Source organism: Physella acuta, unplaced genomic scaffold (genome assembly GCF_028476545.2).
Source record: "Physella acuta isolate Inbredline_101_S28 unplaced genomic scaffold, ASM2847654v3 ptg000138l, whole genome shotgun sequence".
Classification (NCBI taxonomy): domain Eukaryota; kingdom Metazoa; phylum Mollusca; class Gastropoda; family Physidae; genus Physella; species Physella acuta.
This window is the reverse complement of record NW_026731657.1, coordinates 1,847,842-1,860,000: the sequence shown is the minus strand read 5'-3', so window position 1 is coordinate 1,860,000 and position 12,159 is coordinate 1,847,842. Positions and strand designations below refer to the sequence as shown.

Genomic DNA, 12,159 nt, shown 5'->3' with positions numbered 1-12,159 from the left:
ATCATTTTAATTTCGCAAGGGCGGCGCCACGTGAGGGTGCGTTTTTTCTCTATATACGGTATATAAAAATAATAAAAGTGAATTGCCGTGACACTGTTCACACGATCGCCATGAAACTTTGGGAAAATGTTCAGAATATTCCTGGGGAGGTTTCTGCGCTAAAAACATTTTCAAATTCTCAGGGGTGGTTTTTTTCTTTCTCTATATGTTATATAAAAAGAAAAGTTGATTGCGGTAGCCATCAAACTTCAGGGACTTGATTATAACACTCCAGGAAGGGTTCTGTAAAAAAATCATTTTTATGTTGCAAGGGCGGCGCCACAGGAAGGTGCGATTTTCTCTAAATACGGTTTATAAAAAGTAAAGTCTATTTCGGTTTCACACCGTTCACCCTGTGCCATGAAACTTTGGGGAGATGATTAGATCACTCAATGGTAGGGTTCTGAAAAAAAATAATTTTTTAATATTGCAATGGCGGCGCACCCCGGGTGGGGGGGAGGGGGGAGCTTTTTTTCCACTCTATACACGGTATATAAAAAATAAAACTCGGATGCGGTTCATCCGAGTGCCATGAAACTTTAGGGAGTAGATGAGAATACTCCCGAGAATATTTCTGCGAAAAAGAAAACTAAAGTTTCTTATGGGCGGCGCCATATAGGGTACAGCTTTCGTCAATACACGGTTTGGTCCCCAGAGTTTTAGAGCGACTATGTTGGCACTTGGCATCCGTTAATCGAGCGCCCTGCATAGCGAGTAAGGGGTACTACTATATTCAGCGGTAAAACTACAACAGGCTTATAAAAATAACTTTGTAACGCAAGGAAATCCTTCTGTACAGTTTCGTCACCTTGCGAAAGATGAAAAAATAACTTTTTGAATATGAGGAGCTTACTGTAGAGTTTCGTCACTTTGCGAATGATGCAATAAGCATCTATTATTAGACAATCCAGTCAGAAATTGAGATCGAGAATCTAATAATAGACCATCAGTAACGCTAGCATAGTGCACCAATCACACTGATGTTTAAAACACGTCAAATAATTTTTTTACGTGTTAAAGAAATAAATCCTGTTCATTTGTGTCACTTTAGTGAATGACGAAATCTGCATCATTATTAACAGGAGGCTATTTGGCACGATGGCGCCTGTTAGTTTTAAGGAGCCAGGGGTCGTACGCCGCGCCTATGCGGTAGTGTAATCGGGAGGTGGGGGCCCTGAGAGCGCCCCTCTACGTCTCTGACACAGAGGCGGTCACCGAAGTGTGTTCTACCATATTATTTCGGTGAATGATTAATGTACACTCAATGTTTTCATGCGGTAGTGTAGGTAAACCCGTGTCCCGATATTTATGATCCAAGCTGAGGCATTGTTTACATTTAAATAACTCATTTTTAGAAAAGACGTCACGCGTTTAAGAACATATGATTGGTAATGCATTGGTGATAACCTTCTAATATATTTCGTCAGACTTTCTTCTATCCCGGCGGCAACGCGCGGGGGTCGGGTACGCTAGTTCTTAATATAAATTCTCATACTGGAAACTAATTGAAGAAGTAGAAGAACCTATTTCAAATTATCGTTTAAAAATGCATTTAAACGGAATAATAACATTACTTCGAGGAGATATTCGTGAATTCAGCTTATACATTATCTGTAAATCAAATCATAGGTTTAGCCCTAAAATACGCTTTTATCCAAATAGTAACACACCCTAAATCTTTCATAATTTTTACCATTGTCCAAAATAATATATATTTACTCCCAATCTTCACTGACTAACAGGGGATTTGATATAGATCTCAAGGATAGCAGAAAAGAGAGAATAAAATTAAACAATATTTCTATTTTAAATTAAAAAAAAAATTCTTTAAAATCTCAAACATCTCTTAAATGTAAGCGTGGATAAAAAAAATTGCGCTAATTACACCTTAAATGATTATGCTACAAAATAAATTATGAGGGGTATACTACTACGTCTTGCAGATAGCAATTTTTGCGAAATACAATAAACAATAAAAAGCAACCATTCTGTGGCTGAGATTTAAAAAAAAAACTCGTTGTAATTATAATACAAAAAATGAAGATAACAAATAACGTTGTGTAAAATTTAACTGTAAATAAATCGTATATTTTAAAGAAAAAGTTAAAATTAACCTAGGTAAAAAAATACAAAGCTTGATGAAGCAGTTCCGAGCAAATCTCGCTCAGTCGTCAGTCGCCCAGTTGACCAGGATCACGCCGACAGTTGTTCGGTTCATACGAACTTCAGTCCGCGAAACTTGACCCAGACAATCAAACCTTTGCTCTAACTACTGGCGATTATAAAAGCCTTTCGTGACTGGTGTGTAGATAGGCAGATCTAGAGTTCATAGACTAGATTGTATCCTTGGTAACAGACTGCAGACTTTATTCTCAGCAGACTTTACTCTCAAGATGTCTCAGGTAAAATGTTAAGCTATATATATATATATATATATATATATATATATATATATATATATATATATATATATATATATATATATATATATATACATGTGTGTGTGTGTGTATTCATAGAACATTTCTCTCACAACCTCTAATTTTTTCCCGTCTGCCATATATCTTCTTAATCGTATCCCGCCACCATGTACATTACGCCTTATACAAATACTTTATTTATGAATATATATATATATATATATATATATATATATATATATATATATATATATATATATATATATATATATATATATATGTATGATATAATAAATAACATATCAGCCAGAGTTATGTAATATTATTTTCAGATGATGACATGTTTGCTGTTGATTGTGGGAGTGATCAAACTTGGTCAGTGGTTGTTTTCTTGACATTTCACGACCTTTGATTTTAATAAACCGGGAGTTATCTCCCCTAAACTTTCTCGAATATTCTTATATAAAACAATAGGGCATGGGAACTCGGGCTATAGACATGATTTTCAATCCATTTTAAATACTTAAAGTTTTAAAAATAGAATAAAATCTCGTAGACAAAAGAATTGCACACCAAGTGAACGCCAAATAAAAAAGTGCATAATAGTGCGCAATATTATTAGTACTTTAAAAATTTACATTACTTTTTTGAGAAATCGGAAGTAGCGTAAATTACTACTTCCGTTCATAGGAAATTACTCAAAGTTTAACAGAAGGTAGAAAATTTGATCTTTTACTCACATGTGAAATTTTCATTTATCTATCTGAAAAAGTACTCAAGTTATAGGCTTTTGAAAAATTCAAAGTAGGAAAAGTACCACTTCCGGTTATCGGAAATCGCTCAAAGTTGATACGGATTTACGATTTTGATAAAATACTTATATATGAAATTTCATCAACCTAGCGGTAACGGTACTCAAGTAATCGTGTTTACACACAGACACACACACAGACACACAGACAGACACACAGACATACGGACAGAATTGCAAAGCCCAGTTTTTCAGACTGGATTACGCATAAAACCTCTTAATTTTGATAAATCTGGATTGATAATTTTTGCCCGATTAAAATAAGTCCTCTATACTTCAGATGTGATGAAGGACTGAGGTGTAATACGGTGAAAATTGTTAAAATTTCAAGTGATTTTTGTGCACGATTACAATACTTTCTCTTTACTTCGTATATACGAGAAAGTAAAAACCAGTACATCAGCAATACTTTTGTAGCGGACAAAAAAATCTGAAAAAAAAACTAGTAGATATTTCTGAAAAAGAATCGTCCGTATAATCTAAACTTACCAAGTACTTAAACAGTGGTTTAAGTACTATAGGTCTATTTACTGTAGTTTATTCAAAATAAAATACTCTCATTTGTACTATTGTATTGTCTCCGATGTGTACATAATTAGATTAAGAGGAGTTCACAAGTATATGATAATTGTATTCAGTATTACACATTTTAATGTACTGGGTGGTAATAGAAAAAGGTTGTGTCGTGATGGGTAGTCATAGTCAACCTGTTGCTTATATGCTACTGTGGTTCATGGATTAAAGCCCGTTTTTCTTCGCCGAGTCCATATATCTTATAATGAAATAACAACAAATTGCTTTTTTTTTTGCTACAAAATACTTTCATATGAAGAGCATAGACTGAAATTGCACCAAAAAGTGCATATATTTTTAAAAGGAACAAATCGCCTTAAAAGTTTTATACTGTAAAGATATCTCTACTAATGAAATTTAGGAATAAGGCATTTATATTTCCTTTACTTTTAAGCTGATTTCAAGGAAAAATACTAAGCATTCTAGACCTACATTTCTGATACTTTAAAACAAATTTTAAGTAACAAATCTTAAGAAAGGCAAAAAAAAAAAACCCATTTTTTTTAACACAGCGGCCAGTGCCAGACTTGCCGTGTCCGGCAACCACTTCACGTTCAACGGTCAAAGAGTTTTTCTCTCCGGTGGTAATCTCCCCTGGATAGCGTACGCCCACGACTTTGGTGACCATCAATGGGCGAGCCGTAGGTCCCAGTTCGACTCACAGATGAGACAGTTAAAGGCTGCGGGAGGCAACTCACTCAGTAGGTGTTATCTGTTCTTGTAACATCCAGTAGCGTAGCGAAGGGGGGGGGCGCCAAAATGGGTTGGAAAAATAAATTGAAAGGTTGAGGGGGGTGTAAATCGAAAGTTTGAGGGGGGGGGGGGGTGCAAATGGAAATCTCGAGGGCGGGTGGAAATCGAAAGTTTGAGGGGGGGGTGCAAATCAAAATCTTGAGCGGGGGGGGGGGGTGCAAATCGAAAAGTTTGTCCCCGGGCGCCGGGAAGGGTCGCTACGCCTCTGGTAACATCTAAGTACAATTTCGTTTCTTTATTAAAAAAATTAAGCCTCCATTTTTTATTGCTTTAATTATATGGTTAGTGCTGTATACTGCATCACAAAAACAATAAGTGAGGAAATGAATTTTCTCATTTAGGATTATGGGTACATATTCAGGGAGAAACAACTCCTGCGTTTGACGGTAACGGCTATGTTACGGCCCCTGATCATCAGGGAACGTTCATCAATGATTTCCATGACATGCTCAACTTAGCACAGAGGTGATTAAGATAAGTATAAGACTTGATAGAAGTCGAGTAGCATCAGTATAGGATTTATCACAGACGGGAGTAGGGCAGCATAGCACTTGTCATTAAGGTGGGCAGCATAGCACTTGTCATTAAGGTGGGCAGCATAGCACTTGTCATCAAGGTGGGCAGCATAGCACTTGTCACAAATGTGGGCAGAATAGCACTTGTCACAAAGGTGGGCAGAATAGCACTTGTCACAAAGGTGGTTTGGGAAGCATAGCTTTTGTCAAAAATGGTGGGTAGGGTACCATAGCACTTGTCATTAAGGTGAGCAGTGCATCTTTATACTAAATGAGCGTTGATTCAACAGTGGAAATAGATTTTAAATATTAACTCTTCAAAAATACATTAGTTTATTTGTAAATTTACATACAACGACTTATCTTCACACTGCGATCTTTTGATTCATCTTTATGCTGAGCGATTTATTATTTGTTTTTGTTACATTTTAATTACAACTCTAAACATTTTGATACATTGACTGTCATTGACTATAGTCTTTGTGTAATTTATTTGTATGTTTTTGGCTATATTTCAATAGAACTTAGTTCTCATTTTGTCATTGACCTACTTACCTCTCCAGCCATGACCTACTTGTGTTCCCCACCCTCTGGAATGCCGCCGTCGACCAAGACAACAGTCACCGTCTAGACGGCCTCATCGTGGACAGCCGGAAGTTACAGAGCTACATCGACAAGGTGTTAACTCCCCTGGCCACAGCGGTCAAAGGTCATCCCGCCCTGGGAGCCTGGGATATCATGAACGAGCCAGAAGGGATGATTAACCCGGAAGTGGTCTGATATTTTTAAAATTTTTATAGTTACTTTTTGTGTCTATATTTTGTAGGCTTTTGTCTAATAGGGAACTTATTCCATATATGTATATATATATGACATATTTTTTGACATGTTAAAACACATATTTATATTTAACAGAGTAACTCTGATCACTGTTTTGATTCAACGGCTCTAAGAAACAGTGGTGCTGGATGGGCGGGTCGCAAATACAACTACCATGATATGATTAGGTAAAGTACACAACCATAATAGTGATCAGCAATACCACATCCAAGTGCATTGTAGTTTAAATACAAATGTCATTTTAGATAATGTAGGCCTATTCCTATTGCGCCTTTATTTAGAGGGTGGGGTAACACTAAACAATAAAACCAACTGAATCTAAGATACCGTGTGATATTAATTTAAATAAACAAAATTTTCGTTTATGAATAGTGTGGGCGAATCTATCCTAATTGCTAAGGTAGATATAAATATTGGTTGCATTAAGTGCTGGTAGCACCTAACAGTATCAAATAGCTACGGTGACTTCATTGGATTTACAAGAGAACACTGTCAAATCAAAGATGCTGTTTTTTAAATTAATTAATTAAAAAGATAATGCAGAGGCGTAGCGAGGGGGGGGGGGGGCGGGGGAGGGTACTTATGTCCCCGGGCGCCGACCCTAGGGGGCGCCATTATGGGTTGGAAAAAATTAAAAGCTTATTTTAGCTGCAGTTTTGCATTATAAATATAAAAAATATATGGGGGGGGGGGGGCTACAAATTGAAAATTTGTCCCAGGGGGGGGGGGGGGGCAAATTGAAAGTTTGTCCCGGAGGGGGGGGGGGGGGGGGCAAATTGAAAGTTTGTCCCAGGTAAGGGTCGCTACGCCTCTGAGCTAATGACGATTGGTATCGTGTCCCAGGTTCATCAACTGGCAGGCGGCGGCCATCAAAAACGTGGACTCTGGTTTCCTGGTGACGGTCGGTTCCTGGAACCCCAAGTCTAACACGGACAGGATGGGCTTTGTTGACCACTACAGTGACGCCTGTCTGGTCAAGGGAGGAAAGGGCAACGTGAGTTATCCGCTCTTGCACTAAATCAATATGGCTACTCCTGTGCTCAGAGAGTGCGGGATTTTTCGCCAGAAAGTTTCAGAGTTTCTTTCAAGCGTCTCTTCTTTTAACCCCCCCCCCCACCCCCATTTCTTCCGGTGTATACCTCCACCCTACCCCAACCTGACAAAATTGTAAAAATGTATAATTTGTATAAAGATGTACCTTAACAAAGCCCTCCCAGAAACTTAAGTCGCCACCGCTACCCGAAAGTCCATATGATTCAATCACCCCCACCCCATCCACACCCCATCCGAAAGTTCAATCTCCACTTTAAAGAAGACTAGATTTTGAGAAGCTTAAGTCACTCACCTCTAGTTACTAGATTGCTTCATTAACTAATGTACGTAATATATTATCATTATTCTTTTAACTTTAAAAATAATACAATAATTGATTCTTTTTTGTTATTCAGGGAAAGGTTGACTTTTACCAGTTTCACAGTTATTCCTACAATGGCCAGTTCGACAGTATTGCCCCCTTTAAGGTACTCTATTCTATCAGATAATAATTGTAGAAATAAAATACATCTTTTAAATATTTAATTGAATAAAAAAACAGAGACTATTTTTGAAAAGGTAAAACAGAATGCAAATGAAGATACAGCATTTGTTCCTTTTTAAAGTATAAACTGGAATTTAATAATTTAAGTTATTCTTTCACACCTTTTTAAAATAAATTGTTTGCTTTTATTATTCGAATTTATGAAAATTCTATGGTAATTTAATGTATCCTGCCTACGTATATGTGTTTTTTAAATTCCGTATTAAATTTCTATTTTATGTAATTATTATTTTGTCACTTGATTAATTCCCAGCATTCAGCGGGTGACTATGGAACCGGAAAACCAATCGTTGTGGGAGAGTTCTGGGAACAAGATGGCGGCGGCATGAATATTAATCAGCTGTTTGATTACGTGTACAACCACGGGTACGCCGGGGCCTGGAGCTGGGACCTTGTGGCCCACGGGGCCAACCAGAGGGGCGGCATCAGCCACATCAAAGGCTACACCAACAACGGCGTCATACCAATCAACGTCTAGCGCTTGTTTGATAATCAATTTCGGCTATTTTCAAAAATGAAATAAATATTTATTTTTAAAAGAACGTTTTAAGGTTCCTTTGTTTTATTTATTTGTTAGTAATATATTGTTATAAAATAAAATAAAAATGATCTTCTTTTTCGTTCTTAATTTAATTTTTTTTTAAAATGATGATTTTCGGAATATAATCCTTAACAATTTTCTAAAAAATAATTTAATAAACATTTAAAACTTTTGTGTACACGGAGTACAGAGGACTCGTCGTATTTGGGCAAAAGCCGAAATGGAGATTTTGACATCGCGTTTTCAACTTCCAGGCAGAAAAACTTAGTCACCCAATAGTGTCTGTCTTTTTGTTGAACTTGAATACTGATTTTGTTCGGCTGACGAAATTTCATATAGAATATGTGGATCCAGTTTGTAGTTTTCTATTTTTTATGTACGAATATCACAAGCCGATAAATTGAGAACTATTTAGTAAGGTGGAGGGAATTTCATACGCTGGTCGCAGTCAACTTTTGGGTGAATTTGGTTAACGGAAGTGGTATTGAATTCTACTTTCCTGTAAACACTGGAACTTGAGTACCATAAATAACTATTAAATCTTGTACCGACGTTTATATCAACGTTTGCGCGATTTACAGTAACCGGATTGAGTAATTTATTTCAGATTTCTAAGAAATCTTTATAACTTGATAATTTTATAATATATTTTCATGAAGCAGCTTATTGTAAGAACTTTTGGCTTTTTTGTGTTTTATTTGAAAATTTAAGGTTTTGTACAAACCGATATTTCTAGAGTCCGATTCCACTGAAATTGCACATTCACACCCTTACTGTTAATTTAAAATATACGAGAAAGTTAGAGAGAGCTCACTATTGCTTTATTTTAAGATATCCCTAGTTTTCAGTTGTCATAATTTCTTTCGTTTTTTTTAATTTTACTTTTTTTTTAGAAATATTTTATCAATACCCAGTCTGTTAGTAATTATTTATTTATTATTTATTTTATTTTTTATCAGTTGTTTAAACTTTACTTATCAATTCTCTCTATATTTTGGGTTTTCATTAAAATCAGATTTTAAAGGTTTATATTCAGTGGCGGAACTAGAAAAAATGGGCCACCCCGCAAAAATTTGTTTTGGGCCCCACCCATATATTTATATATATATATATATATATATATATATATATATATATATATATATATATATATATATATATATATATATATATATATATATATATATATATATATATATATATATATATATATATACAAACACACAATACGAACATAGGATACTCATTTCTAGCCTGACCGGGTTCAGAAAAAAGAAATTCAATTAAATCTTATCACAACAACATGTCATGTGTATGAGTGCATTGGTCTGTTTTGAAAATCTGTTTTCATTTATGTTTGCCTTAATACTGCCAATCATTAAGTCGGTCAAAAGTATATAAATCATGAAGCTTTGTATAAGTAATGGTGTCTCGTGTTATGTTTATTTTTATGTTTTTTTGTATTTATATTATTAATTTTAACTACACTTCATTTTTAAACTATACCATTCTTTAGTACTTTTTTAAAAATAATAATTAAGATAAGTAATTGTTATTTAATTTAATTATTACAAATCTATTAAAAGGAGCTTATGAGCAGCCCTATTTGACTATCTGAAAAAGGGAAATAATTTATTGAAGTGGTTTGAACGTTTGCCTATCTTTCACACTACAGCTTATGTGTATATTTTAAAAAAAATTTTTATGCAACAGCATGTCTTAGCTACTATATAACATCACTAATGTATTAGATCTGTTTGTTATTTACAAAACCACTATCAAGGTGCCAGTGACGAAACTAATATATATATATATATATATATATATATATATATATATATATATATATATATATATATATATATATATATATATATATATATATATATATATATATATATATATATATATATCATTCGTGTATTTTTTTGAGACATTTGCCTTGTTTTCTAGAACAGTGGTTATTAAATGTAAATAAACCGGGAGTGATCTCCCCTAAACTTTCTCGAATATTCTTATATAAAACGACAGGGGATGGGAACTCGGGATATAGTTATGATTTTTAATCCATTTTAAATACATAAACTTTTTAAAATAAAATAGAATCTCATAGAAAAAAGTATTGCACACCAAGCGAACGCCGAATAAAGATGTTCATAATGGTGCGCAATATTATTAGTACTTTAAAAATTTACATTAGTTTTTTTAGAAATCGGAAGTAGCGTAAATTACTACTTCCGTTCAACGGAAATTACTCAAAATTTAACAGAAGGTAGAGAATTAGATCTTTTACTTACATTTGAAATTTCATTTATCTATCTGAAATAGTACTCAAGTTATAGGCTTTTGAAAAATTCAAAGGAGAAAAAGTACCACTTCCGGTTATAGGGAAATCGCTCAAAAGTTGATACGGATCTACGATTTTGATAAAATACTTATATCTGAAATTTCATCAACCTAGCTGTAACGGCACTCAAGTAATCGTGTTTACACACACACACACACACACACACACACACACAGACACACCGACATACGGACAAGATTGCAAAATTATGTTTTTCCGTATCAGTGAGGTGTAAAACGTCGAGATTTGTAAAAATCTCGATTTTTTTTTTTTTTGCACGATTTCAATACTTTCTCTATACTACGTATATACGAGAAAGTAAAAATATCGGCACTTTATTTCTTGGATATTAGTTGTTAGAGCGCTATTTTGTCAACACTACCACCGATTCGAGCCAGCTTAGTTGTTGAGGCGCTATCTATTCGCTTCTTGTAAGGCTAAGAGCGGGAGGGGAGGTCTGAGAAAGGAACTTAAAAGGGACAACAAAGCGCCGATGTGCTTTTATCCATCAGTACCAAATTTGGGATGGTCTCAAAAAGCCGTCTTAATATCTACCGGCCTCTCGCGCATTTTGATGTTTTTTTCAAAAGAATTTTGCTAACAACAGCGTGTGTTCGATTGTAGGAAAAAGAATATACAAGAACGTGGGATGGTGTCTATAGAATAAAGATACTCCAACCGCAGCTACAGTATTCTTTTTTTCAAAACAACTAGATCTATCAGGTCAAAAATGCAAGAAAATTAATTTTAACTATAAAAAAAAATGATTATGGGCGGCTGTAGTTCCGCCCCTGGATCATTCTATCCTAAATTTGATTAACTTTAATGTATTTAGTGTTAATATAACTAATGTTCAATTAATACGTGTACTAATTATAAAACGATTAATAATATAAAGACGAGTCTTACCTTCCTTGTTTGAATTAGATTCGTCAAACAAAATACTTCATCAGGTAAATGAACAACTACTGACTAGTGACTAGATCTAGTGTCTTTAACAAAATGTGCAGAAGTGGACAGTTTACAATTCAGTTGTTCATAAATGGTTCGTTAATCTATGCATTACATCTTATTGTAAGAGTAAGGGTGTGGTGAGGGGTAGAGGTGAGGGGTAGGGGTGAGGGGGGGATGAGGGGGAGGGGAGAGAGTTGGGAAGGTTCAAGGGAAGGGGACAAGAAAGTGCCTATACACATCTACATCAATAGTGCCGACTTTTCCGGTCGTCTAGAAGACCAGGATAGTCGCCGCAACATTTCCCCAGCCCGATTTCAAAGCGTACCGGCACAGACAAACTTCAGACGCTTCGCTAAAGGGAGATAACTTAAACTTTTACAAATTTATTGATACAGTTGTTAAATTGAAAATGAACGCAATTATAAATGTATGAGATCGAAATAAATAATTATATTTTTTTAGAATTCAGGCCAGTAGTTTAAACACGCAATCATAGATATGTATTTTAATAATGTAAACAATATAACAATGCTTTTTTGTTCTCCTAATCGACGCCACTAAAAAGAACGGTAGGCTACGTCTTTGAAGTTGTCTATATGTCTGGCGGTCTCTCGAGCTATAGTCTGTGCATTTTTTCTCAAAGACGTTTGCCGACTATCATGTTTGTTTGTAACTGTAGAAGAAAGATAACTCGACCTCCACCTAATTTTTTTAAAAAAAATTTTTAATTTAATTTTTTTTTTAAATTTTTGTTTTTTACATTTTTTTT

At 34.9% G+C, this 12,159-nt stretch overlaps 1 protein-coding gene across 1 annotated transcript; it reads left to right on the top strand.

Moving 5' to 3' along the window:
* The first annotated feature begins 2,277 nt into the window (after nucleotides 1-2,277).
* On the top strand, nucleotides 2,278-8,090 carry LOC131935229 (mannan endo-1,4-beta-mannosidase-like). The gene is made up of 9 exons (XM_059291600.1): nucleotides 2,278-2,441; nucleotides 2,792-2,834; nucleotides 4,356-4,544; nucleotides 4,938-5,061; nucleotides 5,675-5,885; nucleotides 6,027-6,118; nucleotides 6,795-6,945; nucleotides 7,400-7,471; nucleotides 7,802-8,090. The coding sequence occupies exons 1-9, from the start codon at nucleotides 2,433-2,435 to the stop codon at nucleotides 8,024-8,026; spliced, it is 1,116 nt and encodes a 371-aa protein (XP_059147583.1). The 5' UTR covers nucleotides 2,278-2,432; the 3' UTR covers nucleotides 8,027-8,090.
* Nucleotides 8,091-12,159: the final 4,069 nt, after the last annotated feature.